Source organism: Aureobasidium subglaciale, assembly GCF_000721755.1.
Source record: "Aureobasidium subglaciale EXF-2481 unplaced genomic scaffold scaffold_10, whole genome shotgun sequence".
Taxonomy (NCBI): domain Eukaryota; kingdom Fungi; phylum Ascomycota; class Dothideomycetes; order Dothideales; family Saccotheciaceae; genus Aureobasidium; species Aureobasidium subglaciale.
The window spans coordinates 752,801-775,319 of NW_013566985.1; the positions used below are offsets into that span (position 1 = coordinate 752,801).

General features: G+C 51.2%; 7 protein-coding genes across 7 annotated transcripts; 3 read left to right on the top strand and 4 right to left on the bottom strand.

Moving 5' to 3' along the window:
• Window positions 1-1,205: 1,205 nt before the first annotated feature.
• Window positions 1,206-2,391, bottom strand: AUEXF2481DRAFT_5123 (uncharacterized protein; the record flags this gene model as incomplete). The annotated part of the gene is made up of 4 exons (XM_013488312.1): window positions 1,206-1,351; window positions 1,387-1,892; window positions 1,941-2,162; window positions 2,216-2,391. The coding sequence occupies 4 exons, from the start codon at window positions 2,389-2,391 to the stop codon at window positions 1,206-1,208; spliced, it is 1,050 nt and encodes a 349-aa protein (XP_013343766.1).
• Window positions 2,392-3,908: 1,517 nt separating this feature from the next.
• Window positions 3,909-4,906, bottom strand: AUEXF2481DRAFT_5124 (uncharacterized protein; the record flags this gene model as incomplete). Its single annotated transcript, XM_013488313.1, has 2 exons — window positions 3,909-4,804; window positions 4,864-4,906. The coding sequence occupies 2 exons, from the start codon at window positions 4,904-4,906 to the stop codon at window positions 3,909-3,911; spliced, it is 939 nt and encodes a 312-aa protein (XP_013343767.1).
• Window positions 4,907-5,708: 802 nt separating this feature from the next.
• Window positions 5,709-6,784, top strand: AUEXF2481DRAFT_697018 (uncharacterized protein; the record flags this gene model as incomplete). Its single annotated transcript, XM_013488577.1, has 1 exon — window positions 5,709-6,784. One exon carries the CDS (start codon window positions 5,709-5,711, stop codon window positions 6,402-6,404), a length of 696 nt encoding a protein of 231 aa, XP_013344031.1. The 3' UTR covers window positions 6,405-6,784.
• Window positions 6,713-8,379, bottom strand: AUEXF2481DRAFT_79939 (uncharacterized protein). Its single transcript, XM_013488487.1, has 4 exons — window positions 8,328-8,379; window positions 7,763-8,263; window positions 7,314-7,609; window positions 6,713-7,238 (listed from the first exon to the last, which is right to left on the bottom strand). The coding sequence occupies exons 1-4, from the start codon at window positions 8,332-8,334 to the stop codon at window positions 6,990-6,992; spliced, it is 1,053 nt and encodes a 350-aa protein (XP_013343941.1). The 5' UTR covers window positions 8,335-8,379; the 3' UTR covers window positions 6,713-6,989.
• A 784-nt stretch (window positions 8,380-9,163) lies between these two features.
• AUEXF2481DRAFT_40095 (uncharacterized protein) lies at window positions 9,164-13,939 on the top strand. Its single transcript, XM_013488432.1, has 4 exons — window positions 9,164-9,497; window positions 9,601-11,273; window positions 11,330-12,717; window positions 12,770-13,939. Exons 1-4 carry the CDS (start codon window positions 9,297-9,299, stop codon window positions 13,810-13,812), a joined length of 4,305 nt encoding a protein of 1,434 aa, XP_013343886.1. The 5' UTR covers window positions 9,164-9,296; the 3' UTR covers window positions 13,813-13,939.
• Window positions 13,940-17,692: 3,753 nt separating this feature from the next.
• Window positions 17,693-21,952, bottom strand: AUEXF2481DRAFT_223736 (uncharacterized protein). The gene is made up of 2 exons (XM_013488578.1): window positions 21,547-21,952; window positions 17,693-21,496 (listed from the first exon to the last, which is right to left on the bottom strand). Exons 1-2 carry the CDS (start codon window positions 21,597-21,599, stop codon window positions 17,836-17,838), a joined length of 3,714 nt encoding a protein of 1,237 aa, XP_013344032.1. The 5' UTR covers window positions 21,600-21,952; the 3' UTR covers window positions 17,693-17,835.
• AUEXF2481DRAFT_223574 (uncharacterized protein) lies at window positions 21,544-22,157 on the top strand. Its single transcript, XM_013488579.1, has one exon. It carries the CDS (start codon window positions 21,587-21,589, stop codon window positions 21,959-21,961), a length of 375 nt encoding a protein of 124 aa, XP_013344033.1. The 5' UTR covers window positions 21,544-21,586; the 3' UTR covers window positions 21,962-22,157.
• The last annotated feature ends 362 nt before the right edge of the window (window positions 22,158-22,519 follow it).

Sequence of the window (22,519 nt, forward strand, 5' to 3'; positions counted from 1 at the left end):
TCGAGCTTGGGATGACCGTTCCGATGTCAGAAGGTGCTGAGCCAGCCTCAGAAGCGGTGATAGTCTGTGTGGCCCCACCAATATCATCCGAGCTGGCGCTAGAATATTGTGATCCTATGAAAGAGGTGGTAACAGGATTCCCGGTCACAAGCGTGGGGCTCGCGGGTTGTGTCTCAGAGCCCACGATTTCAGAACTTGTAGCAGAGCCAGTGCTTATATCTGTGGGCCCATTTACGATACTAATGCTCGTAATGCTTATCTCGGTGGTGGGACTCATCGTGGTCAAGTCGGCGCCAGATGTGACAGGGGGATTTGTAGGCTCATCAATGGACGTAAGTCGAGAGTCTGTGCTCCCAGGTCCATCGTTGGAGTTGAGACTAGTAGTGACATCAGATCCGGCCTCGTCGGTGTTGGGTCTGCCGGATTCGGACGGATTGGAAGATGTCACGATTGAAATTGAGGTTGCACTCTCTGTCACTGGAAGCGAATCGGTAATCGTAGATGCTAGGTCGGTCACTGAGCTGTTTGAAACCACTCCCGACATCGATGGTAGCATTTTAGAGCTACTTGAGAAAGACTGAGTGCTCGTTGATGTGGATATTGATGGTAAAATTGGAGAGCCGTTGTTCGAGGAGGACAGACTTTGCTTGGTAGTTGTCTCAGATATAGAACTTGGGATAGGGGATACCTGTGGGATCCAACTCGACCAAGCCCCACCTCCTATCGTACCACCGCTCAGAGCGGTGGAATTGGTGGCGATGCCAAGTACGATGGTCGAGGGCAGTAGCGTGGGATCGAGGCTTGGAGTCATATGAGCAGATGTGATGGTATCCGCAAGGCTAGATATCGGATCAACGACTTGTGATGAAGCTGCACGAGAAGGGGAAGACGTCATCGACCCCGAAGATTCCTTTGACGATCCTGATGGATTGCTGGTCCGGATAGACGTGGATTGGACAGAGCTAGTTTGAGTTTTGCCCGAGCTAGTAGAAGCTGTCGTGAGACTGAAAGTCCCGACGCGGGACGTGCTAGGCCTAATTGTCGAAAATGATGCTGATGAACTCTTCAATGATGTCCCAGATGTGAGCACATTTATAGATGATATGGAGGTTGTGCCAGGTACCGTTTTAGATGAGAGCGACGAAAATTTAGTCGACGTCTTTGGCGTTATCTTGAGAGAAGATGAAGCTTTTGTTGAAATTGTTCTAGAAGACACCAGTGACTTTGCTGACGACTGATTCGACGAAGACTTTACTGATGATTTGGTTGAAGTCGAGGATCTGGCTGATGTCTTGGCAATTGATGTCGATTTGCTCGCGGGCGAAGAACTTTTCGTAGTAGTCGTCGATGTCTTCTTTGGTATAGTCGAGCTCTTCTTAGTGCTACTCGAAGTCTTCTTGGTCGTGAGAAGGACGCTCTTGGGTGAGGACGACAGTCTCTTAGTTGACGTGGAAGCCTTCTTGACGGTGCTGGAAGGGGTCTTGGACGAGGAAGAAGCCTTTCGAGTGGTCGAGGAAACCTTCTTAGTCGAACTTGAAGGCTTCGTCGAGACAATAGACGCCTTCAAGGTAGACGAGGAGGCCTTCTTCGACGCAGTGGGTGATTTTTTATTCGAACTAGTAGTGTTCTTGGTTGAACTTGACACCTTTTTAGTTGAGCTTGACACCTTCTTGATTGAACTCGAAATCTTCTTGGTTGTTGACTCCTTCTTAGTCGAGGAAGACACCTTCTTGATAGTCGATGACGATAGCTTCTTCGTCGACGCCGAAGTCTTCCTAGTCGAGCTTCCAGTCTTTTTGCCACTGCTGGTAACCACTTTGCCTTCAACACACTTGCATAAGTCTATGAGAGCCTTCGCCGAGTACTTTGCGAAAGGCGAAGTAGTTCTAGGACTAGGCTAGATGTCAGGAACGGCATTGGACAATGTTGAGTTGGCTTACTATGAGTTGTAGAAAGTACAAAAGTACCACGGCTCGGTGAATTGACGACTAACTTCTGCTCTGCAAGAAGCCTGCGTCTGTCGCTTTTCTAGCAAGTTCTCGACGGTAGCAGCCTCGGTACGCTTCTGTTTTGACACAGTCTTCGTGTCTGAGATGATACAATTGCAAAGCTTGGTGACTGCTGTGGGCGTGAACTCGAAGAACGGTGATCTTGTGCGGCCACTATGGATTTGTCAATTCCCGTGGTTGGAATATATCGTCTTGATTGCACATACTCAGACAGCCACCACTTGCAGAAGTAGACTTCATCGTCGACGGTACGACGGACAATCTCGATGTTTCGTGCGGTGCATTTGGGAGTTGCACGCTCAGCAAGTAGAGGCGAAGATTTAACCCTTTCTAGGAGATTAATGAAGAATAATATCACAGGAAAGAACCTAGAAAGCCACATGACTGCAGGTCGGCGATGGCTGATATGATATGACGTTCACGCCTTATAGCATTGGTCGAGATTTTTTCCAGATCACCTGTCGACATTGCGCGAGTGGGCATTCTCGGCTATATATTGTCAAGCTCGTAATAATGTGCATGCTATTGCACTGTGGACACTCGAATCGCATCCTAGAGGTGCGGGAGGTCATCCTGACAACGGCCGATAGCTATCAGAGTAGGCAAACGTTAGAGGCTTGCGAGTTAGGCTCAAGCAAGACATTAGGAAGGCAGTAAGATGGAGGCGACGCTACGCAGGCAGAAGCACCGGGTTCTTGGGGCTTCATGTCTCAGGTACTCCGATACGATACATCTACCTGGTTGTTGGAACAAGATGCGGTATTTGTCTGATGCCAGTCATGGCGTGAAGTTACTACAGCAATCGATGGCCTCATGCGAATCTTTGCACAGTCTGGCTCGGGGACAGGAAAACGGCCTTGACTTGACAGCGTGACGATCTGAGAGGTGCCTATCTCGAAAGATCGACGGCTGTGAACAAAACCTCACAACCTACCCTTCGCGGCTTGAGAGACGTTGGTAGGGCATCCTCCGCGTTCCTCCGGAACATATGGCCTGTGATGAAGCAAGACAGCCCTCACGACCCGAGACCACATGCCATTGGCTCGAAGCCTGTATCAATCACCAGGCAGATTATGTCGTTCGGCGTCAGCCCCTAATGAGATCCTTGGGCTGCTTGGCCCATCTACGGTAGATCCTGCAAGATCCACATGTCGAGATATAACTGGTCTGAATGAGATGAAGTTGTAAAGACGTTTGGGATTGAGATCCGAAAGCGATCCGAAGGAAGCGACCGTTTGGATCTTGGCATGGAGTGAGCTCCTTCCGCGCCTCCTTCAATAATGTCTTTCGTACGTACGCATCTATACAAACTTTCATACTGTTCAGTCGTGACATGTTGACCATGGTAGGTTAGTAAATGGGAGGAGCAGCCATTCGCATTGATTTAGGTGCATTCGAACAACACAATGCAGCTAGGCTACTGGAAATCAAGGACTTGGAGATGCTTTTGTACCTGCTAAATCCTCTCGGCTATCGCAGTACGTGTAAGAAACTTTCTCGTTTGTCTTGTCTTTAATTGGACTGTCTCTGAGCGAAATCCTACCCTGTTGTAGAGCGCCTAATGGGTCAGACTACATCTCCGAACACCTTGGCCAAACCTGTCGAGGCTCCTATGAGGAATCCAGCGGCCACCGTTGTCAAAAGCACTTCGGAGTGACCGACCTCATTGGACCTTTAAGCATCAAGATATAGTCAGGAGGTAGAAGACGCCTTTTGGGCCGCCACTTGAGACATAAACGTCGAAGTCCGAACGTTGAATCAATCGGCGATGCTGTTGAATGTGTGCGTATCGCCATCGTATAGGCTGATCAAGATTTTCCTCTAAAGGTTGAATGCGAGATTTGCCTTGATCGATGTTTGGTAGTCGGATGGAGCGAACATCTACTACGCTCAGGTACTTCAATGCCTGGTTCCATTGACATTCTTGGCCCCACTACCAAGCAGACTAGCAACAACAGTAGCCTCCCTGACAGCCCTCGAGACATGGCTTCTAACGGCTCCATCCTCCAGGACGAGAAGGCCTCCAATAGTGCAACCACCAGGCGTTGACACCTTCTCCCTCAGGATAGCAGGGTGTTCACCATCCTGTACCAAGCCAGTAGTACCTCGCATTACCTGAGCGGCCATGAGGTTGGCCTCAGCTCGTGGGATGCCCATTGCGACACCTCCATCAGCAAGGGCCTCCATGATCAGAGCAGCAAAGGCAGGACCAGATCCGCAAAGAGCGGTGCATGCATCCATGTTCTTGGGCTCGATCTCGACGACCTTGCCGATACGCGACATCATCCAGTGGACGAGATTCTTGGTATCCTTGGGCAGAGGAGGAGTCGATTGGTTGATGACAGTCATACTCTCGCGAACCTTTGAGGCAGTGTTGGGCATGGTGCGAACGATGGTGACCTTCTCGCGGACTTGTTCGTGTGACATGCCAGGATAGAGTAGGTCTTCAAGCTGAGCCTCTGGCACACCAGCGAGAATGCTGATGAGAAGCTTGCCCTCCAGAGCATCACGGACACCTTCTGCTTGCAGAACATCCTTGACGTAAAATGGCTTGCAGGCGAGCAGCACAACATCTGCTTCCTTCATCGCGCGTACATTGTCGGACTGGATGACGTTGAGGTTGGCATTGTATTTTCCTAGCTCGTTCTTGATGCGAGAAGCACTGCGGTCGCTGCGACACGTGGCGTTGAAGCGATTGGGGAGACGAGGGGGGAGGTCCTGCTCCTGTTCTGAGGATTGCGAGGTCGAGTTCAGAGAGTCCATGATGCCACCGAGGATAGCGATACCCATGGTGCCTGTACAAGGTCTATCAGTCTCTGACTGATGCGGCACCGGGCTTCGATCGTCAACATACCGCAGCCCACGACTGTCAGGGTAAGGCCGTTGTCTGACGCCATTTTGTTTTGATCAAAGTGAGTAGAAGGCGAATTCAACAGTTGGGAAACACAGTCGGCCAATCACGCGATGGTATAGGCATGAGTCGCGAGTGAAGGCGTGCACAAGATGTTTCGTGACAGCAGCTTTCCCCCACCAAGCCTCCAGCGCCGATATCGCTCCACCGGAGCTCTTATCGTTATCGCCATCTTATCGTATCGCGATGATCTCGAGGGGAACTCCAACCCGGCCCAAGCGCATCGACGCCAAATCGATTAGACTTGATGTCCATCTGGCGCGATTGCGCTTCGCTCACAAACATCAAAAGTCTGAGCACTTTCAGGAAGTCGAACACCGCGGCACCCAGCCTCTCGCCCCTCGAATCTTGCCCGAGCACAGAGTTCCCAGTCGTTCCATCTCCCCCTTGCTCCTTCCAGCAGCTGCGCATACAGAACGACCCAACGACGCTTATCCGGTCACACTCTTGTTACATCCCCGCGCACTTCGTCTGTTTCGAACTGGTCTGCTTCTCTCACTAGAGCTCCTTGCCGAAAGCCTCGTCCCGCCTCTTGACCTAAACACGCAGACCCAACTCAGCAACTCTGCACATTGTCACGCTAGCCACACTATCCCACCCCTCGACCTGGGCGCCCCGGATCGCCGCAAACCTTCTCGCATACCCCGTCCCGTTCGACGCACTCGTCTGATTACCCCCGAGCCCCTAAATTCGCATCACGAACCCCCGACTCCTCATCGCGGGCCCCCGACACCTCATAACAAGCCCACTAGCCCCGTCAAGAAGTTCAAGCTCAAGTCCCGGAAAGTATGGACCCGTTTGAAGTCCGCATGCGCTTCAACAGCCAACTTCAGCACCTCAACGCATCAGTCACATCCGCTCAAAAGGCTGCCGCATGGGCCATCAAGTACCGCGAATGGGATGAGGACCTTCACTCCTGCATCCTCGAAAACCTCGAGCGCAACTCTCTCAACAACCGCGCCAACATCTTCTACTTCTTCGAGACGCTCTGCGATGTCGCGACTGCCACGCAACACGTTCAATTCGTCCGCATGATGGAAAAGGACATCTTGCGCATTGTTGATCTTGTGGCACCTGAGGATGGCAGTGGTGCCGCCAATGTCAAGGTCGTCCGCAAGGTTCTGAGAAATCTTGCCAGAAAGAGATATCTGCAACAACAAACTGTCGACGAGTTGGAAGACTGTATCAAGGATCGCGACCAGATCGGCGGTGTGGGAGGTACAGCATCCCCAGAAGAAGCCATGCGTTACAGCAATGGCAATGTTCGTGTCGAGAAGAGACAGGTAGAGCAGCGTATCGAAGAAGACCGTGAGCGCCACAAGAGACTTAGAGAGGGCATTTGGGCGGTGAACGAGGACGAATTCGAAAAGATGCGCGTGGAATCTGCTGATGTCAATCAAGACGATTCTCGCACTGCTGGCGAGGAAGCAGCAGAGCATACGCAGTATGCACACCTCCACCACACAGAGGCAGTGGGTGCATAGACTGCTCTCTCATCTTTCCCGCCCATTGGGCCACTTTTAATGCTGATATGACTGGAGGCACGGAAAATTTGTACAATAGAATAAGGAGGAAGGAAGCATAGCGTTTTTACTAGATACCCCAATACCATGCCCTGTTTTTCATCATCAAATTGTCTCACTTTCACGATCATAGACATGGCGAACGTAGCTGTGGAAACGCACAGTGCAATTGATGATACGTGAGTTATCCATTGAAAGATGAATCATTTTCCCGCTCTACTGACGATGCCGAATATCCAGGAGATTACTGTGCCTTTATGTAACTACATCGACCTTATGGGCCAAAGACAGGAGAGCTGGTAATTGTCGGTGAGCCCTGTTGTTCTGCATGTGCTCTACGTCTCTCATCACCGGTGGATCAAACAAGATCAGCTGTGAAAAGGCAAGATATTTTTCACAATCAGGAATGTGAGTGACCATTGAGACGCAGGAGCCAGGATATTCTCAGCGAGATGATCAAATTCTCTGGATCTGTTTCTGCAGTTCTACAGCTGAGGATTCGTGTGCCATTCATGGCTGAGGTGCTTCATCTCTCTAGTATTGCATTCAGCTCATCTCAACTTCAACTTCTCCACCCATTTCCCCAGCACCTTCTACGTCATCCTCTGCAGCTTCGATTCTCTCCATCTGTTTCTTAGTCAATGGCCTCTTCTTCTTTCTGCCTGAAGGATCCACTCTAGGTGCTGAGATGGCATCCAGATATTCTTCATTCTTCATCTGAGATTTCAGCAGTGCTGCCGAAGAAGAATCAGAATGAAAAAGTCGTGTATGATAAGTCGAGTAAGAAGCTTCTTCCTACATCGGCAAAACCACAGATTAGCACGCAGGAAACATATATCAAAACTCTAGGGGGAAAAAAAACAAACTTACGTCTTCATCAAAATACTCCAATCTCGTCCATTTCTCCTCTGCGGCAATGAGCAGCAAGTTCTTGGCTCGTAAAGCTTCCAGGTTTTCGACATCGCGGTTATCCTTGTAGGTTTGGGCGAGTGCGAGGGCTTGTGGTTGTTTTGCTGCTGCTGTTGTTGTGCCGGGACCGGAGCCTGATGTGCCTTCTGCGGCTTCCGTGCGGCGGGCGGCGGTTTCTGCGTGGGTTATTGCGTCGACGTGGTGGAATTGAGGGCGCATTTGGACCACGCCGTCGACTTTTGTTAGGTGGAGTTCGTCTGTGAGGTTTTGATCAGTCCTCGGTCTTTTGATCCGATGTCGTGGTTTCTGTTAGTGAAACTTTTAGCTATCAGGATGAGACATCCTGATGCATAGCATGGCTACAGCGAGAAACATTTCATGTGATGAGGAAAAAGGAATGCAAGACTCACCACCGCGGAAAGCGCCCAACATGTAGTTCGGGTTACCCGCTTCATCCTGCAGGATCTGACCTCCCAGAGTCTGCTTTTGAAAAACCGCATCCCTGTTGACAGCTTCCTGGAATCTAGCCAATCCCTGATCAACACTCATCTCCCCACCCTCCTGCTTAGCCCTCCCCTTGCCACCTTTCGTCGGCGCAAACCCAGCAGCAGCACCAAACGTCGCACTCCCACCCCCAACCTTTGACTTTCTAATCGCATCACCCCAAACCAGACTTTGAAATTTGTTGAAATTCGCACTGGGGTTCATGCCGATGTCCATTTCCATAAAGCCGGCTTGAGGTTTTAGACGGAAGTCTACGGGACGGGCGCCATTGCGGTCGTTGTAGGCTTGACTGCGGTTGCGGTTGGGGTATTGGAGGAGGTAGATTTGTTCGAGTTGACGTGGTGTGATGAAGACGTTGTATTCTGCAATGACTGGGTCATCGTCTTCCATGTCTTCTGCCCGTGATGCTGAGTGAGTGTAAGTGACTGAGTCGACTAATCACGCGTGCTAGCAGGCTCTACGATCGCTTACGTGACATTTTGATGTTTTTGTGTGAATCAGAAAACAATGACTTTGATGGTCGTTGGATTTATTTTTTTGATAGAAGCTGGCGGCGGTCGAAGATCTTTCCCCACATTTTGACAGGGTGGTCAGTGCATAGCATGTCGTCCGCAGGTTCACCCTGGCACTCTTCATTTTCAAGCACATCACTATCGGGTGCGTGAATGCAGGGACATGCACAGCTCATAGCCATACTGCTACCATATAATAACAGAACCATGATCACAATAAGCTAAAACTTGGATTCCCAGGTGTGTCGATGGGATAGCAGAAGATAGAATGTCTACTTTCATTGCCTTGTCCCTTGCTGATTATCAGCACGTGAGTGGGGCCTTAGCACACAAGAAGTATCTCAATTGGACGAGTCAACTCAAGCTCGACAACTTCTAGCATATTGGAGAGAATCATAGGCATCATCCAATCACATATTGTGGGTTCTCTGATGCGTCCGACCAGTGCTGGACCATGAACTACATTTGGCAGGTGCAGTCCAAGCTTTCAGCCAAGCGGGTCGGCCGCAAGAAGAAGCTTCCCTCGATCACACTCCCAACACAGCTGCTCCATCAGATGTCTCAACATTTGGCTTGGACAATCACAAAATTGCATCATGAAGATTGATGAGGGGACAGAATCGACTATAGCCAATGTTTCCGACACCGCCATACTGCTGCGACTGACGAGACCTACGCGAACACATGTCGCTGGACCGTCGTGAGAAGCTCAATGGTCCTTCCTTGGCAACAAGCCCTCGATGGGGTTCGAACGGTACAGTAGGCTGCCACATTCGAACACCGCCGCCGTGCGATAAGAGAGAAATGATCTGCCCAACCTTAGGCAGTCAAATAAATCTGTCTCCACATATAATGTAGGAGTTGACTGACGTCTAAGATCTTCGACCATCTCCATTGTTTGCGCTCCCCTTGTCATCAATTCATTGTCATGTCATCGCAAAATTGCGACGATAGCACTGCGGGGGTCTGTCACGGTGGACGACCTGACCTAACGCTAGGACTAGAAGATTATGTCCTCATCCTGATACCAGCAGCATGTTTGCTATTCATGGCGCCTGTGAGGTTGAGGAAAATATGGGGTCGAAGTCGAAAAGTTGTTACGCCAACTGCGCTATGGTGGGCAAAGACGGTGAGTGTCTTATATACTAGACGACATCTCAAGATTCCATAGCAGTGCCATTGTGGATCTCAAAAAGTAATGCATCGCGAATTGAAGCTGACTTGGCTCATAGATAACCTCGGGCTCATTTGTCAGTCTAAGTTTAGCGGTACTCATCCGAGGTTGCATCAGACCACATGCGCCATCAGCAGAAATACCAGCAGAAGTCTTCTCACTCTTAGCCTCGCTTGTAGCTGCTATCCTGTCACAATGGGAACATCTACGATCAATCAGACCTAGCGCTCTGCTACAGCTATATCTCATGGTTGCCTTGGTGGTACAGGCTGTACATCTCCGCTCACTATGGCTTCGCAACAACGACACTATCATGAGAGGTCTGGGACTTGGTCAGATTGTAGCTTGTGCACTTTTTCTTGCTGTGGAAAGTGTAAGCAAAGAGTCGATACTGTTACAACGCCAAAAGCGTAGTCCTCAAGATACCAACGACATGTTCAGTCAGCGCTTGTTTTGGTGGCTCAACAGCATGTTCAGACGTGGGTATACATCGGTACTTGCACCTACGGATCTCGATAAGATGGACGAGGATCTGTCGTCCACCGACCCTCAACGCAGATTCAGACTCGAATGGCGTAAGCACTCAACGAAGAATCCCAAGGTCAGCCTACTTCGAATTATCCTGGGCGCGATCGGTTACGATATGCTATTCCCAATCATCCCTCGTCTGCTTCTGCTCGCCGTTCAATTCTCGCAACCATACTTGATCCTGCGATTCATCAGCTACATCGACAATCCCAATGAGGGCGGTACTGAGGAGGGCATCCTACTTGTCATCGCCACTGCTCTGGTGTATGTCGCTATCGCAACTTTCCAGAGCTGGTATTGGCAGGCAGTGGTCCGCTTCCAAACCAAGCTCAGAGGTTGTTTGATCAGTCAGATTCATGACAAGGCATTACGCTCTAGAGTCGATGCAAACTCCAATCCACTAATGCTCATGAACGTTGACGTCGAGAAGACACTCATCGGTATCAGACCAGTACACGAGTTTTGGGCATGCGGAGTTTCAATAGTGATCGCCCTGGGACTTCTCTACAATCAAGTGGGATTGCCCTTTCTGGCTCCACTGGTTCTTCTTGTAGTCTTCATTACGATTGCTTCGACCAATGGCAAGAAGATTGCACCAAAGGCAAAAATATGGCTCGCCACAACGCAGGATCGTGTCTCGTACATCACTGGTGTCATCAGCTCCATGAAGAACATCAAACTGCTTGGCATAGGACCGTCTGTCCTCGCCAAAGGCAATACACTACGTGAGAAAGAAGTTAACGCGCAAAGAGCCATCCGCATGTCATCGATGATCAACTTGATCATTTCTCTAACCAATTTTCAAGGAGCTACACTCGTCATGTACGGAGCTTATGCGATAAAAACCCATCTTACTGGAGAACCCTTGACCAACTCGACTCTATTCACATCTCTGGCAGTGCTCAAGTTATTCACTAATCCACTGCTCATGACCATACAATACCTGCCATCTTTGCTCCAAGTATTTGCTGCTCTTGCCAGAATCCAGGAATATCTTGTCACCAGCGACCACACGGATCAACGCACCATAAATTCGGAGGCTATGGCGCATGGTCGCAACTCGAAGACGGGCATTTCCGTATCCGAGGCTCAAGATGTCGCCCAGGTCCGTGGACTGACCTGTGGTTACTCCGTGAATAGTCCAATCTTGAGGGACATAAATCTTGACTTGCAACGTGGAAAGCTCAATATGGTTGTCGGAAGGTGGGTTTATACGATCAAAGTGTAAACTTTGTAACAGTGTACTAACATGCTTATAGTGTTGGATCGGGCAAGTCAACTTTGCTCAAAGCTCTCATAGGTGAAGTGGCTATAGCGAGTGGTTCGGTCACCGTTGCAGACGACGAGATCGCCTACTGCAGTCAAAACCCCTGGCTCTGGAATGGAAGTATCCGAGAGAATATCGTGGGAGCCGATACTGCTGACGATGCTTGGTTGACGAAGGTGTCATGGGCGTGTGGATTAGATCAAGACTTCCGAGAGCTTCCCGGCGGTATCGACACTCGTGTGGGTAATGATGGTACCTCCCTGAGTGGTGGACAAAAGAATCGAATCAGTCTGGCCAGAGCGATCTACTCTCGACGATCTTTGATTGTACTTGACGACGTACTCTCCGGTCTGGACACGCGTACGGAGCGTCTTGTCTTCAATCGAGTGCTTGGTCCCCAGGGGGTTTTACGGAAAATCGGAAGTGCAGTAGTGTTTGCTACTCACGCAATCGGTTGGCTTCAATATGCCGATACGGTCCTTGTGGTCGACAACGGCAGATTGACTTTCCAAGGCAAACCTGAAGACGCACCCGCGTCTTTTATTCGCAGACATGCTGAAGCACCGCAACATGAAGCAGACGGAGAAGACTACGACAACGCGAGCCCTGTCGATATCTCGGTGAAGACCTCTCGTGCTCCAAGCGTCTCTTCTTCCACAGCCAAGAATCACTCCAATTGGCAATTGTACAAGTCTTACTTCAAATCCTTCGGCACCTTTGGCTTTGTATCCTTCACGTTCCTGATCATAGGATTCTCGGTATTACAGTGTATACAACAACTTGTACTGAAATGGTGGGCTGATACCGAAGCAACGAGCCCATCTGAGCTCGGCAAGTGGGTCGGCATCTTGGGAGCTATCACGATAACCTTTGTGCTTGTGGTATTCCTCACGCTCTATGCCGGTTTCATTTGGATCTTTCCGCGATCCAGCCTGTATCTGCACATCAAACAATTTACCGCTCTGGTCAAAGTCAGATATTCAGCTTGGGGTGGCAAAGAGACTGGAAGCATTGCCAACAGATTCTCTCAAGACATTTCGATCATCGATGGACAACTCGCAAATTCATTGCTCAATGTCATGGCAGGTGTTTTTGATGTCATTGCGATGACTGCTATCATCATTGTGGCTACACCCTTCATCGCTGCGACTTTGCCTGTTCTTGGTCTTGTCTTTTGGACGATTCAAAAGATCTATCTACGTACTGGTAAGCAGTTGCGAATCATGGATCTGGAAGCCAAGGCTCCCCTTTGCACACATTTCTTGGAGACGGTCACTGGTGTCTCGACTATCAAGACTTTCGGTTGGGCCAAAGCATACAGAGAAAGAAACGCAACACTTTTGGAACAAAGTCAAACGCCGTATTATCTTCTCGAATCTGGTAAGTACACCACATCACGTATATTTGGATATCCACTGATCAGTTTTTCCAGTGCAAAACTGGTTGTCCCTAGTACTGAACCTGGTTGTTGCCGGTCTTGCCACAGTGACCATGGCTATAGTCGTGAAGCTAAGATCGAGTAGAGATGCTGGATACGTTGCTCTTGCACTGATCAACATCATGGACATCGGTCCCATTCTGGAGATGTTAGTGGTGGCCTGGACACAGCTCGAGACATCTATGGGTGCCATTGCCCGCATGAAGGAGTTTATCGATGACATACCCGAAGAAGAGCAAGGCCAGATCAATCCTCCCAGTGACTGGATGACCGAAGGTAGCATCAGCATCAGCAATCTGGAAGCTTCGTACTCGGACACCGCACCATCAACAATAAGAGACATCAACCTCGAAATCAAACCCGGCCAAAAAATCGCCATCTGCGGCCGCACAGGCAGCGGGAAATCCTCCCTCGCCTCCGCCATCTTCGGCCTCTTGCACATCAGCAGCGGCTCCCTAAAAATCGACAACATCGACATCACACAAGTGTCCCAAGAACTCTTGCGTTCCAAAATGATCGCTTTACCCCAAGACCCTTACTTTACAAGCGGCACCGTACGAGAAAACCTCTCTCTCCGGCCCACAGACACAAAACGCAGCGATGCAGAAATGCTAGCCTCACTCTCCCGCGTCGGCCTCCTCGCCAAATTCGAAACTTTGGCAGCCGCGCAAAGCTCAACTTGTGCAGCAAAACCAACCCCCCTCGATATAACGCTAAACCCCTCCGACATGCTCACAAAAGGCCAAACACAACTCTTCGCCATGGCACGTGCAATCCTCTCCTCTGGCTCCATCGTGCTAGTAGACGAAGCAACCTCTGGTCTCGACCATGAAACCGAAGCCACTGTCCAAAGCCTTCTGAGACGAGAGTTTTCGGGAAAAACCATAATTGCTATTGCGCATCATTTACAAACTATTGTGGATTTTGATGTCGTGATTGTTTTGGATAACGGGAGGGTTGCTGAGATGGGGAGGCCGGGGGAGTTGATGGGGATGGAGGAAAGTTTGTTTGGGGAGTTGCTTAGGGCTGCTAGTTGAAAGTGTTCTTTTTTTTTGGTGGCTTATAGGAGCTGTACTCTCAAATTGAGTGTTTTGTTGGGGAACTTTTCTGGAATATAGATGCAAGGTGATGATATTACTATGCTACTTTGTTACAATTTGCCGCTATATTTTGATGTTTCAGGATTGAATGCTGCTAAAGTGGCAGGTTTCCAACTGGAGTTCCTCTTTCTCATCTTCACGAACAACCCGTGAAGTAGAGCTAATATATGCTGGACGTACTTTAGATGGACTAGACAATAGTCATGCATACAATAGACCGCAGATCTCTCGTGGTTAAGTATTGCGACAAGACTATGGATATGCAGAGCAAAGATCGTGAAGAAATAGCAACTTCGCATTCCAGGGGGGGGGGGGGGGGGGTGTTTAAATGAAACATGACACTGTGTAACGCAAATCCATAGGTACACTTGGATGTAAACAGTCATTCCAAAATCAATATTATATGCCCTGGTGAATAATTATATAGAACAAGAAAAGAAAGGAAAGACACAAACAACATGGCTGGTAGCAGCAGCGACCGAGTCTCAGACATCACGATAGGTCCCCTGCCATTCGCCCTGTTGTGGCTGCACATTGTCCGCATTGGGATAAGGTCTCGGTCCCATAGCCCCATTGCCGCCATAATATCTCCTCTGCTGTCCTCTTACCGGACTCTGCGATTGGAACTGCTGTGACGCAGGAAGAGGAGGTGGCGACATTGCTCTTCCCGCCGAAGTGGGTCTAGCATATTCCATCTCTGCGATATTGTCAAAGCCATTCGAGCTACCAGGTCTGCTGTTGTAGCCTCTGTTGTACATGCCAGGATTGCTGGCTTGTTGTGGTGGACCGGGTGATCCGACGGCATAGCGAGGATACCAATCTTGTTGTTGCTTTGACATGAGTTGTGCTTCTGTGGGCGCTGGGATAGGGACTTGGTATGGTTGCGAGGTTCCATACATTGAAGGAGAAGATGAACGCTGTAATGCTCCCGAGCTGGAATTTCGGTACAGCGGTGGTGCGATGGCAGCTTGGATGTTGGTCATGCTGACGAAAGACGCATTTCTCGAGTGTGTTGGTGTACCGGCAGGGCTTTGTCTGACAGGCGAGCCTGACGTGGGGAAGGAGCCTTGCTGCTGCTGCTGCTGTTCCACGGAACCCCAGGAGAAGTTACGACCACCAGGTGGGGGCTGCTGTCGTGGACCACCACTCCAGGATGGAGTACGCTGATAGTTTTGAGGAGTCGTGGTTTCATACTGCTGACTACCGCGCTGACCACGTAACGGGCTTGGAGATATTGATCTGTACTCAGAGGGAGCGTTATAACGAGGTTCGTGGCGGTATCCCTCACTGTGAAGACGACGGGTCGGCGGCATGACTGGTGATTGCTGCTGTTGAGGAGGCTGTATCGACTGCCATGATTGTCCTGACATTGTTGGCTGGATCTGAGGAAGACTGGCCTGTTGATCTTGGTGGTATGAGCTTCTCCTCGAGGTAGGTGCATACCATCCGCCAGGAGGTGGAGGTACACCACTCTGCTGATCAGGATGCTCTGCCCATTGCTGTGGTTGTTGCATACCGTTCTCCATGCCATAACTGATGCCCATTGGTGGCGCGGGTATGTTTTGAGGCTGAACATTTTGTGCTCTTGCAGCCAATGGAGCCTCGGATATACGTTCAGGTCGGGGCATGCTCTTGACCAGCTTGTTGGTCTTCTTTGCTTCTGAGTTAGACCGTTTGAAGATGGAACCAAGCCGTGAGAAACGCTTGTTCTTCTTCTCCGGGTCAGGTGTGCCAGGCATACCAGGCGTGCCAGATGCACCAGCAGAAGTGGATGAGCGTTGCAACTTCTTAAGTGTGTTACCTCTCGCACTACCGCCCGATGCTTCCCTAGCCTTCTGTGCTACAGACGCTTGTTGTGCTGATATCTGCGGCACAGCAGCCTGGCTGACGTCGTTTCCACGGCTTTGTCTCCCGTCCAGGTTCATACCAGATAGACCAGAAAAGCTCGAACCTCGGCTAAGCGAGCCAAACAGACCAGAGCGGCGCTTCTCCCTCTTTTCTTGCGCGGCCTGTGTTAACGGGACTTCGTCCCCGGAGAATGTGCGTTGATGATCGAAAGCCACAGCGTTGGGGTTGATGCGCTCGTTTTGCACCGGATTTATGGTCGGACTCCTGATAGAGAATCTGCTCCTGCGAGAACCTTGGTTCAAGTCAGGAGGACCGACACCGGGAAGCTGATACTCGCTACCATGCTGTCGGGGGTCCATGACAGTTGGGGAGAAAGCTCTGTTGACCGGCTCCTCATAGATGATCTGCTCGCTACTCATAGTACTGGGCTGGTTGTACATACCGCCTGGTCCAGCAAAAGATCCAGGAGCCATGGACGAGTTGAACTGATCGTTGTGCCAAGGACCCTGCATTTCCACAGGTGACTGTACGATTGGCGCCATTCGGCCTACTTCGTAGGGAGCAGGTGACAAAGTCAAGTTTTGGATCGCGGGTGCGACAGGCGGGTCGACGCGTGCTCCTCCGATTGCGCTGAGATCCTCAGTCGAGTAAGCGCCAGGGGTAGTTACGCTCCTCTGCTTCTGTGAGGGTGCCATCTCGAGGAAAGAGACCGGCGATCCAACACGGCTCACAGGCCCAGAGTTGATTTGTTGGCCGGACATCGACCTCGCTTTGACTGGTGATGCAGTCGCCTCTCCATGGGCCTTGTTCAATCCGGCCAAAGACGTACTCGAACCCTTCCATTGCCAAGACGACTGCCTTGATTGTGATTGTGGACGTTGCTGAGATGGCAAACTGCTACGGCTGACGATCCGAGGTCTAGAACCATCTCTATCCTCTTCTGTGTTGTCGGGCTCAACCCGCTCGTTGGTACTGTGTAGCTGGGTCGACTCGGCACGTAAAGGACTTACGCTCCTCTGAGGAAGTACGGAGGTTTCTGTTTCATCATCGACATCAGGATGGAAGCTTGAGACTGACGATCTGCGAGATGATGGCTGAATGGCGAAGACGGCCTGCTGAGGCACGGGTCGACGCGTCGGGCTTCTGTTGACATGGGAAGTGTGCTCGATAACAACAGGACGCTCCAGTGGAATCTCTTTGGCGTCAGAAGGTTCCTCAATATTGCTCAGCTCTGAAGCTGGAGCTGGGAATGTTGAGTCAGCTTCCAGACCAGAGACGTGGTTTTCCTGAGGTGCGACTACGTTAGGAGCGAGAACTTCAGCCACTGCCTTCGGAACTTCCTCATTCTCCTCGCTCAAATCCCCAAATCGAGACGCTCCTTCCAGATGTGACACCGGATCGTCGTTTTCGTGAGCGATTTTGAAATTCTCGTTTGACTCGCGTGAGTTCATCGAGCCGCCGAATGCTGGACTCGGTAGCAGACCAATTCTCTTGAACCTTTCATTCTGTAGATCCTTGTCCAAGGTATCCGGCTTGTCCTCCGTCCATGGAGCAATACAAGTATTTGACTCAGCGGACACCACAGCAGATGGCTGCTCCGCAATCGTTGAGACCATTACCTGCGGTCCTTCCAAAGGAGATTGTAATGCACTTCCTGACTGAGACAAAGATCGCTCTGTGGTAGATCCACCTCCAAAACGGCCAAACGCTGTGGAAAAACGGTTGTTGGCTTTGCTGGAACGGTCATCTGGAGACGTCGGCGAGGCAATCGCGGCGTTGCTGGTTGGAGCGCGTCCGGAAGCCTGTGAGAACACACATATCAACATACACCCTGCAAGTGTTTTGGAATGAATGGTGAGTTGGGGGATTATTCAGATAACATTACGCAGCTGGAACGGTACATGCAACCAGCCACTCAGATCATTAATGCCTCCCATCCAAGGTCAACGCTTATGCTGAAGTCGCAAAGAAAACAAGTCCGCCAGCTGGGGAATGCGACCGCCGAAGATAATCATAGCAAAAACATGGAGGCGAATCGTCGAAATGCATGCGGCAACAAGATCAAGAAGCGCGTCAAAGATCGGGAGGGGAATGGCAAACACAAGGAAAAAATCAATCTACCTTCTCACTTCCACCTTCACGAAGCCTTCCTTTTGCTCTTGCGAAAAGGCCCTTAGCCCCTACGGTGGCTTTACCACCGAACATGCCGGCGGAGTGTAACAAGTCCTTGCCCTTTGTTTGCATCTTCTCAACACCTCCATGTTGTGCTGACGGGGAGCGTCCTTGGACATTCGAATTCTGGCGTTCGACAGCGGGGGTTGATTGACTAGGGTCGGCGGCATGAGTTCCCGAAGGCTCTCTATTTGTGACGCCACTGAGGCCTTTCCTCGCCATCTTCATGATGTTTCCAGGCTGGGGCTTGTAACGAATGCTGCCACCAACTGCAGAGGAGTTAGCAGGCTTGGTTGCTGCGTCAGTGACGACATGCGCGTGCTCGGGATTGGAGGAAAGAGTTGAGCTGAGCCAGTTGCTGAGGCCAGTATCCATCGATGCAATCTGCTCTCGTGAGGAGTTGTAGGTATTAATACGCTCATCAACAGATTTCATAGCCATGATTTCTCTGACAGGAGGTATACGAGCGGCCATGTTTGCAGTCGTTGATGAAGCTGACGGGGTCTCGGTCTCAGCAACAATCGGCACGGGCATTTGCTCACCAATGGCCTCCTCTGATGCTGTTGGGAGCTCTACAGTAGGCGTTGCGACTGTGTCGGGCATAACTTCGTCTCTAGTGACAACAGTAGGAGCATCTGATGGGGGCATGGCCTCGTCTCTTGTCACATTGGCAGGGTATTCTGGGGTGGTTCCATGCTGTGGAATAGAAGCCATATAGCCTGGCTGCGTGACCACAGGCTCCCCCATAGCCTCAGCTGGAAGATCCTCAACCGAGGAAGCAGCGCTCGACTCGCTGCTGCTGCTCAGGTTTGTGTTGATAACATGAAGCCCGACGCCAGACCTCGGACGCTCATATGAAGCACGCTTGACTTCCTCGCCCGGTTCACCCCAAAGGCTGGACATGCTCTGGCCTTTCTCGAAGCTGAAGCGCTTACCTAGTAAACCGGAGCTCGGGTCCTGCGGTGGGTTCAACGATGCCACAGGCTCAACAGCAGATTGATCCTGAGCGGTTTGCAGACCTTCGTTCTTCTGAACATCTCGAAGCGTTGCTGGTGCATCAAGCGCATCCTGATCACGAATCTGCTGGTCCTCAGTCTGCGTTTGCGGAGTGAGACTTCTCTCAATTTCTCTGCGTAGACGATCGGACTCCGTATCAGCAGGCGAGTAATCAGAAGCTGGCGACATTGCGTCGGAATTGATGCGTAGCCTCGGTGGGGGAAAGTAATCAGAGGATCCAGGCACCCCAAGACTATCGGGAGTGTCCTTAGGTGGTGGAGTAGGACCAACGCTGGAAGCGACTGATGAGGCCGTACGATCAACCATTAGAGGTCTGAGGTAAACATCGCCAATCGAAGGACGAGGGCCTGTCAACTCTGGAGCAGACAGGTCCCTTTCTGGAGATTGTGGTTCCGGCTGAGCAAAATCCCGAGTCCCATGGTTCTGACCAAAGGATGACAACAGCACAGCACCCAACGCTTCTCCTGCATTCTTCACAGCATCGACAGGGCTGCTTGCCTTTGGCTGGATGTCTCTGTGAGCCAGTGGTTGTTTTGCTGTCGAGGGTGCAAGATCAAGGTCGTCAGTGGAGTCAAAGGTCGCTTGTTTCGGCGTGCTCATGTCGGGATGAAAGGCGAGACTCGTGTCGTCTTGACTTCGTCTCGTCGCTTCCTGGGCAGTAGGTATGTCTGAACCAGGTGCTCCAACATACGACACCCACTCGCCAGGTAAGTGTGGTCGGAAACTCTCGCTTCGAGTAGGGTCTGGACGATCCGAAGGAGCTTGCTCTACCGACTCAACAACCGTCTCGTTGCCATCCACGCCAGACGTCTCACTTGTAGTGCTCCAAGTGCCAACTCTCTTCAAAGACATGTTGTCGCTCTTTTGAGAGTTGAAAGACATTGCGGAGTTACTTCTCGAAAGAGTATGAAGCTCATTGTACTTGCCTGCAAGATCACGAACCCGTGAAGGGCCGGGAGATCCTTGTCGAGAAATCGGAGAGGGTGCGCGATCAATTGGGCTTCCGATAACAGGCGATTCGACCCTTTCGTTGTGAGTTTGCAGAAATTGTGCCCTGGCTGCTTTTGCAGCTTCGGCAGTATCGACAGGCGAGGTCGAGGATGCGTCAGCGGCAATGTCGGACTCTCTTCGGCTGTAGTCAGCCGAAGGCGCTATCACGCGTACTGAAGCGATAGGGAGCGGTTTGCTAGGCATGTCGGTGGGCAAAGCGGCTTCCTCGTCTTGCATACTCGAGCTTTCCGCTGACATTGGGGTAGAAAGTCTCTTTGTGTATTCCAACTGTGGAGTTCTGGCAGGGCTGTTGCTCAAAGAGTCGGCCGAGACATTACGGGAGTGTGTAGGGGTGCGTCTCTTTGTGGCTAGTTGATGTGACGACGATGGTCGCGAGCCGTGGCTGCCGGACGAAGTGGTTTCCTCAGCGATGGAACCCATGTCTCTGTTCTCGGCGATACGAGCTCTTGCTTCTGCGGTAGCAGCGCTTGGCACACGGCTCATTATTGGGCTGATGCCTACGTCGGAAGCATGACCAGACTGTGAGTTGTCGCGAGAGATGGGCGTGGGGGGCACTGAAGAATCATCTCGACGCTCGAATGCTTGGCTCACGGCGTCTTCCAAGTCGTGAGAGGGGTCTTGGACAGCCTTGACTTCTGCAGGTACTGTAGGGGCGATGCTGGTGGTAGTTGGTGAGAGGTTGTCAGCAGTATTCAGCGAACTAGACAGCTCGGAGGCGTTCCAGAACTCGGAGCCGAAGCCGGAAGCGACACGATTGACTGCAGGCAGGGAGGAACCGAGCGATGCACCTACAGGCAACTCCTGCCTTGTTGTCTCGGCCCCAACGACATCAGCACCAATCGCTCTGGCTAAGACAGGGCTCTCAACTGCGAAGCCTCGATGTTCCTCATGCTTGACCGTCACTGGCTCGATCTGAGTCTTGGACTCTTGTTCTCTCAGACGCTCCTCTTCCATGCGCTTGTAGATGTCGGCAGGGCGGATGAAGGGCAGAGCTTTGGCAGAATTCGAAGCACTCAAAGATGGTGAGGCAGGCTCTTGGTCCGCGGGCTGTTGAATACTCTGAGCCGGCGAAGATGGCAAGCTGGATTGTAGACTACTCTTTCTAGCGGGGAAGCGTTCGCGAACGACGTGGGGGGAAGTGTTTGTCTTGAGGGGCGGCGGGACGTGAGCGATCTGGGAGAAGTCGCGGCGGATACCAAAGTCATGCTGCGGTTGCGACAGTGGCTGGAGAGGTTGTGGTTTGGTAGGAGTGATATGCGCGGGAGGAGCTGGGGCCCGCTGCGGTTGTTGCTGTTGCTGTTGCTGTTGTTGCTGTTGCTGTTGAGCAGAAGAAAAGGCGGCGACTTCCTCGCCAGTCTCGAACGAGTTCCTTCGTGCGTCTACAGCAGGCAGGGGCGCGTCCCCCTTGTCGTCGTAACTGCCGTATTCGTCATAAGGGTCATAACCGCCCCAGTCGTCGCCGTCGTAAGTATAGTTCTTGGCCTCTGCCCATTTGCGCGTCTTGCTGCGATTCACATTCGTCTTGAATGCAGAGGCCGCTGGCTGTGAGGCAGGCTTGAGTAGTTGCTGGTTGCTGCGCGACACGTTAGTCGTCGCGGATGCGGACACGGATATGGCACATACAAAGGTGAACGCGCGCCGTCGCGATCGTCGGTAAACTGGTATGGGCGTTCCATGTCCAACAAGAATCGTCTGCTTCACTCTACTCCTCTCTCATGGCATATACCAGACGTTCGTGTCCCCGCCCGTTGTTGCCCGTGGGGAGTGTCTTGCGGCGGCGTCGCGACTGAAAGTCGACACCCACGACGAGATATTATTGCGAGCAAGATGTGTCGGAGCAAGGTTTGAATCTCAGGTGACGGAAATAATATGCTTCGGAGGGAACACGAAGGCTAGGGGGGCTTTGCCAACCTTCTTTCAAGAGCCGGACTGCACAACGGTGTCCAAGTTTCGCTGCCAGCTGCCACCTGCCAAACGCCTGTTGATTTGGTCCGAGCCTACACCGACGACATGTGCCTTGGTTTCACCTAAGCTCTAGCCTGCTCATTCCTCCGCACATCTATCTATCAAGCAATATCCCCCTTATCTCTACCAACCCTAGAGCTGCTTGCTTGCATCTACGACAATTATCTACATGATCACCTCTGCCGTGCGACTCTGCCCCTCAGACTATGCGACTCTGCCCCGGCTCTGCCTCGTATACATTCCGTAATGCTTCTTCTTGGCGCCTAGTTGTCGTATACAACAATACGTCATCTTCCATTTTGATTGCTCAAGTGTTTGCAGTCTCAACTTCCTCTGCCTTGATACAGTAGATTGCTCTTCGTCGATGTCAAGAATCACCGAGCACAGGGGAATCTGTTTGCAGTGTAAGTCGAGTCTGACAAGGGGGGTTATGCACGACAGGTAGTACTTAATTATCAACATGCATGTCAACCCTCATTTCTTCCAGCCTATCCGTTTCTCACGATCCACTTCCGTCCTCTCTATCTTTCATGATCCAATTTCCGCCCACAAACAATGTGCCCAAGACAACTGGAACTCCCATCAGCCATGTGGCTGTCTTGCGAGCGAATGTGCGTTGCTCTTCGGTCAT